This window comes from Patiria miniata, unplaced genomic scaffold, assembly GCF_015706575.1.
Source record: "Patiria miniata isolate m_02_andy unplaced genomic scaffold, ASM1570657v1 HiC_scaffold_20, whole genome shotgun sequence".
Lineage (NCBI taxonomy): Eukaryota > Metazoa > Echinodermata > Asteroidea > Valvatida > Asterinidae > Patiria > Patiria miniata.
The window spans coordinates 8,020,241-8,026,342 of NW_024037059.1; the positions used below are offsets into that span (position 1 = coordinate 8,020,241).

Below are 6,102 nucleotides of genomic sequence, written 5' to 3' on the forward strand. Positions count from 1 at the left end.
CATAAAAAAAACAAATTCATGACAGCGAGATATCCAAGTTAATCCAACTTTGTGTGTTGTCAGTGCTATAATAGCTGTAACATTCTGCCCGAATTACATCCAGATTTGCTCATGAATATTATTTAGCCTAAAACCCAACAAGGCACCAAAATAAAGGTGTACGCCGGTTGAATGATGGGACACAAAGCTAGGTGCATTGTCAAGGATAGCATTAAATAATAATTACATTGCATGGCCCCTTTTACTTCATTCTGCCTCCTCCATACCCCAGACTGTTTTTAACCAATAATAAGACTACATTGGTGATGTAGGCCTACCCTAACGTGGCGCACTTTTTCGCGCCTCCAGTGCCTTACCTCAAATTTCTCAAAAAGTGAGGGAAATGCTATTTTGGCGTGATTTTCCGATTTATTTTGGAAGTGCACAATGAACCTTTTAAAATTCGCCATAAATAAGAAACTATAGCTGACAAACTTGTAGTTGCGTATGTGAGTGGAGATAATAATGATTTACCAGAATTTATCAACTTTACAGCAATTCTTAAATGTTTATTTGGAATTTTCCGGGATTTTGAGCCACGTTAGGGAACACGGGCTGAATTTGTGTTCAATTTTCGGACGCCACCGTTTTTTAATTTCGGAATTCGGACTTAATTTCATGACACAAGCATTATTAAGGTAATATTACCAGTATTTAACTGAATGAATTTGAAGTTTTCTCTAAGAAGAGGCCGGGCAACACTGCATGAGGAAAGTCGGGGAAACGTGGAAGTGCGTCACGTTTAGGGAGCGCCACTCCAGTATGACAGGCTCGGAGTACTCCCTTCCGAGCTCCCCCCCCCCCAAAAAAAGTTACAAACAATAGGCCTACCTGAACTTCCTGAAGCTAACAGAACAGGTGCTTGTCGCGCGTCCGTCAGTCGGTCAATGGACACAGGTTTGAGTCGAGTCGGACACGCTGCTCAAGACTGTCGAATCTTCTTCTGGCCTGGGTCACTAAAATCCCTGATATTTTCCCTGAAACAACTTTTCAAGTGCGCGCGCCAAATTAAAACCGGACCCTGGATCGTATGACGTCAAAGTACCACGTGACCATCCGCCATTGCAGTAGGCCGATGGTGGAAACCATGTCTTGCGTTGTAAACAAGGGCATATTTTACGTAAAATAACCGTGAATTCTTTTATCGAATGGCATAATGGTCACTACTTGTGCCGTGAAGGGTTGTCGTAATCGTGCTGATCCGGCAGTAAAGCGGGGTTTCTTTCTATTCCCCAAAATACGGACACGTGAATGCAGAAGAACTGAGGAGTTCAGCCGTCGTCGCCGTGAAACCTGGATAGCCAGACTCGATAGAAAAGACTGGACACCGTCCCAACAGTCGAGGGTCTGCTCAGATCACTTCGTACAAGGTAATATAATACGCAGTTATGCTCACAATTGTAACTATGATCACGTCTAATAGTGGTAAAAGTTTAGGGAATTCTATATAGTAAAAAGTCAAATTTAGCAGGGAAAATAAAAATATTGAAGCATTTAGCCTACTGAGAAAACACTGAATTTTTTAGACCAGTCTCACACATAGTGTTTGTGCACAGGGTGTCTAGCTTTATGTAATTCGTAGCCATATCCCAGCATGCCTGGGTATTGGCCATTACATCAGATGGGCCGATCACAGTTGGGCACAACAATTGGTCTCTTCAACGGCAAAGATCATATGCAGTCCTTATTTAGAACAAATTTATTGCCTTATCTTTTTCAGATATGCTGTAGAAATACAAACAATGTAGGGTTTAATTGCAAAAAAAAAGTGTCAACACCATATGTCTATTTTTATTTTTAGGAAAACCTGCAGGTCTGTTTGACACAAACAACCCTGATTGGGCACCATCCCTTAAGCTTGCTGGTGAATCAGCCCAGAAAAGGAAGGCTAGTCCTACCGCTGCCTGCGTAAGATCCAGCAGATCATGCAAGAGGGAGAGACGAAGAATGACAGCTGCCGAATCTTTACTTGGATTGAGTAGGGACATCCCTGAGCCAGCCAATGATGCAGAGGCGAAGGCAGATCCAGAGACATCTGGTGATTTGGCTGCAGAGATGGAAGCTGTCAAGGTGCCAAATGGCATTATATCTCCTCTGGAACAGACTGAGGAAAGGCCAGTATGTGACTCAACTGTCAAGGTGGAGGAGACTGAGCGACCAACATCTGAATCAGTCACATCAACAACGTCTCCCATGCCAAGTGAGCAAGACCCCTCCACTGTGCAGTGTGCAAACACTTCTCCAACTTGCTTCAAACATGAATGTCAAAACCTTGAAAGGAAAAACATAAAGCGTAAGGGTTTGATGAAAGAAGATGTGACATCAGAGGACTCGTTCAAAGACAATGACAGCAAAGTTACTTACTATACCGGCTTGCCTTCTTTTAAGATTTTGATGGTTGTGTTTAACTTTGTCAAGCTTTACATACACGAGACTGGATTGGTAGGCCTTAACAAGTTTCAAATGCTGATCCTCACCCTCATAAGACTCAGGCTTAATCAATCACTGGAGGACCTGGGGCACAGATTCCATGTATCACAAGCTACGGCATCTCAGGTATTCTTGAGAATTATTCACACGTTGTACATAAGTTTACAAGGCTTCGTAGTGTGGCCAGATCGGGAAGAACTGCGAAAAACTATGCCAGTGACATTTAGACAACAGTTTGGTTGCAAACTTGCTGTTGTCGTAGATTGTTTTGAAATGTCTATCGAGAGGCCTTCTGATTTGTTGGCTAGAGCACAGACTTGGTCGCGCCACAAACATCACAACACTGTGAAGTACCTGATTGCAACCGCACCACAGGGCTCTATCTTGTTCATATCCAGTGCATGGGGAGGACGCGCAAGTGATAAATACGTCACCACAAACAGTGGACTCCTCGACAAGCTTTTGCCAGGAGATCTCGTGCTAGCCAGTCGAGGCTTTGAAATAGCTGAAAATGCTGGATTGATGTGTGCTGAAGTTAACATTCCTTGCTCCACCGAAGGAAAACCGAATCCTATGATTCATGAAATTGAAATAACTATAGCACCTGTGAGAATGCATGCAGAGAGAATCATTGGGCTTACATCATGTGCTAGGAGCAAATTTGCTATTCTGTCAAGTACAATCCCCGTCACCTTGTTGCACAGTGACACTGGGGATAAACCCGTGATTGACAAAATTGTGTCAGTCTGTTGTGCTCTGACGAACATTTGTGAATCACCTGTGCCTTTTAATTGAATAAAAATCCAGACGTGCAGAACAAAAACCAAGAAATTTTGTGAATCAGTTGTACCAGAAGTTTATTGCCGTGTGCAAAAACTGTCAAATATTTGGAAGACTTTGAAGGTATGAAATGTGTAGAAAAGTCTCCACATACTGAAATCTTCTCATCACTGAACCTGGTTACTATAATTATTTAGATTTGTGGACTTGAAAATGCAGATTTTTTATTTGTTTAATTGTAATTTCAGAAAAGAATGTTAACAATTGTACAATTAGTCAAAGAAAACGATTTTTGTTGTCCAAGCATGGAGTGACAATGTATTCATTTTGAAAGCCCTTATAGCCCCAATATCTGGTACTTCTTTTTTGCATTACAATATAATTATACAGTATATTCTGCAACCAATATGAAATGTACAAAAGTAAAGCATCTTTTACAACTGATTCATTCAGTGTTGAGTAACTTGAGTTCATCTTCATTCCTTTCACTTAATTAAAATAAGACGGACGTTAAGAATCTTTTGTTTTTACAGTGTCTGCCGCGATATGCATTGAATCAAGTAATGTGTATTTACAGAAGAGGGTTATAAAGAATTGTTTATTCATCCTACTTTTTTACCAATGAGGCTGAAGATGAAAATAAATGAGGAACATGAAGCAAAACAAATGAGAAGTGCTTGTTTGAAACCCCCTTTACTGAAGTTTATTTTATGCAGGAAGTTATTAAACAGTAAACAATGGACAGCGGAGTTATGTAATTAAATATGTCCAACAACTTGGGATTTTGTCAATTGGGATGTTTCTTTTTAATTAACAAAAATATTGATGGGGCCACATTTCTGTGATAGGCTATCACAGTATTCCACGTTTCCACGATAGCCTTTCAGGGAATTCCATGTTTCCAAGATATTTTATCTCAGTAACGCAGTAATGCGGAAGGTCATATACACTTCGTAGAGCAAAGTAGGGACGCCAGACAAAGTGGGGACCATCTACTACATAGGCAAGTGCACATGTAAACAAAGCGTGACGTCATTACGTCAACAATAATGCCCATACACCTCTCTTTCTTTTCTTCCTCTTTATAATTATTTTTTTTGTTGGGCTTGTCGGGAGGAAGGGGGGGGGAGGCACCCCCTCGTGTGCTTGACTAAAGATTACGTTACGCAATAAGCCTTAGCATCATTTGAATAATAAAACCAGACAACTGAATATTCAAAAGGAAACAACAAAAAGCTCAAAATTAAGGTTCTTAATGAAGTTTTATGATTTATTTGATAACCACTTGTGCAGGATGCACATAATTTACTGACAGCCAGTATGCTTACATAATACACTTATTAACAATTATCATTGGGTACAATTAAAGTTTAGAAACTTAAAAATTTAACTTTCTAAAATGCAGATCTTAATTTACATAAAAGTAAATTTACAAAAATCTCAATTTGTCAGTACTTAAAATTTCAGATGTTGCTATTTTGTAAGTACAAACCACTAAGACAAACCTGGTGGTTTGTTAGCTATAAAATGCCAAATTTAATTTTAAAATGTTTCAGTTGGCAATCTGGCTTTCCCCCGAGTGACACATGCTTGTAATTTTACCTACATTTGACCAGCACCTTATACCAACTTTTTCTTGTACCTTTTTCCCCAGATTTTTGTCCAAATTGGAAATTGTTATCCACTTTACAGAGCTAACCATTCAAAATACAGAGTGACCATTATTTCATGAATAATCTATAGTATACATGTTACACATAATCTATGAATACTGCCCTCTATAGGCAGTCAAATATTACAGTTTTTCTGTACCAACTCATTTTTGAGCAGCTCTAATTGTTCCATAAAATATTTTCCGTTATTACATGAATTGTATCTTTGATACGTTTCCTAATACAGTCGACTCTCGTTAGTACAAACGCTGTTAATACCATGTGCACAGTGAAAGGGTTGATATTCTTCTTAATACAAAAAACTCTGATATAACAAACAACTTGGTTAGGCCCGAATGAGTTTGTATTAACGGGAGTCGACTGTACATTCTATTTTCGTCCAGATTTTCTCAAATAAATTTAGTTTGACTTAAATGAACTTTAACAAAAAATAAAAGTTGTGAATATCCTTTCTAGGTTTCATTTCATTTCATTAAAAATCCTTTCTTGCAAACAATTTTAAACAACATGTATCTTTTTTTTTTAAACAAATGTTTTTTTAGCAGCTGTTTAAATTTTTTTTTATGTCATTGTCATTGACTTATTTCATTGACAGATTTGGCTGTTCTACTATGGTTTAATTAGTACAGTCGAACCCTGATAAGAAGAGCACTGTTAATACAAGGACCTGCTTATAACAAGCAAAATCTTAGGTCACATTTATTTTTCTTTATTTTCCTTTGTTTTCCATTACTGTTAGCACAAGTTACCTGTTATAACAAGGTAATTCGTCAAGTCCCAAAGACCTTGTTATAAAGGTGCTTGACTGTACATATACAGTGCTCTTAAAGGGTAGCACTTATAAATATACACAAACATTAAGTACACACATACATACAAACATGACAACAAACAAATTCCATGTTGACAGATAATGCATCTTTTACAAACTGTCAAAATTACTTGAATTTCTGATACAAAACCAGCAGCCGGTTTCACAAAACAGTGCATAATGTACGGCACGTGCAGATGTATTGCCGATCTGCACAGTTGTACCGCATTAATTGATAATTAGTTTCACAAAACTTGGCATACACGTAGCTACTACGTAAAGTTTGTGGCATCTCTTAACAATGTGCGTCTCGTATCAACCTTGATAAGTTGTGCAATGACATGCTAAAGACGATCACAATTTGCTGGT

At 38.5% G+C, this 6,102-nt stretch overlaps 1 protein-coding gene across 1 annotated transcript; it reads left to right on the forward strand.

The window, feature by feature from the left end:
• The first annotated feature begins 1,073 nt into the window (after positions 1 to 1,073).
• Positions 1,074 to 3,917, forward strand: LOC119728722. The gene is made up of 2 exons (XM_038201066.1): positions 1,074 to 1,409; positions 1,841 to 3,917. Exons 1-2 carry the CDS (start codon positions 1,196 to 1,198, stop codon positions 3,262 to 3,264), a joined length of 1,638 nt encoding a protein of 545 aa, XP_038056994.1. The 5' UTR covers positions 1,074 to 1,195; the 3' UTR covers positions 3,265 to 3,917.
• The last annotated feature ends 2,185 nt before the right edge of the window (positions 3,918 to 6,102 follow it).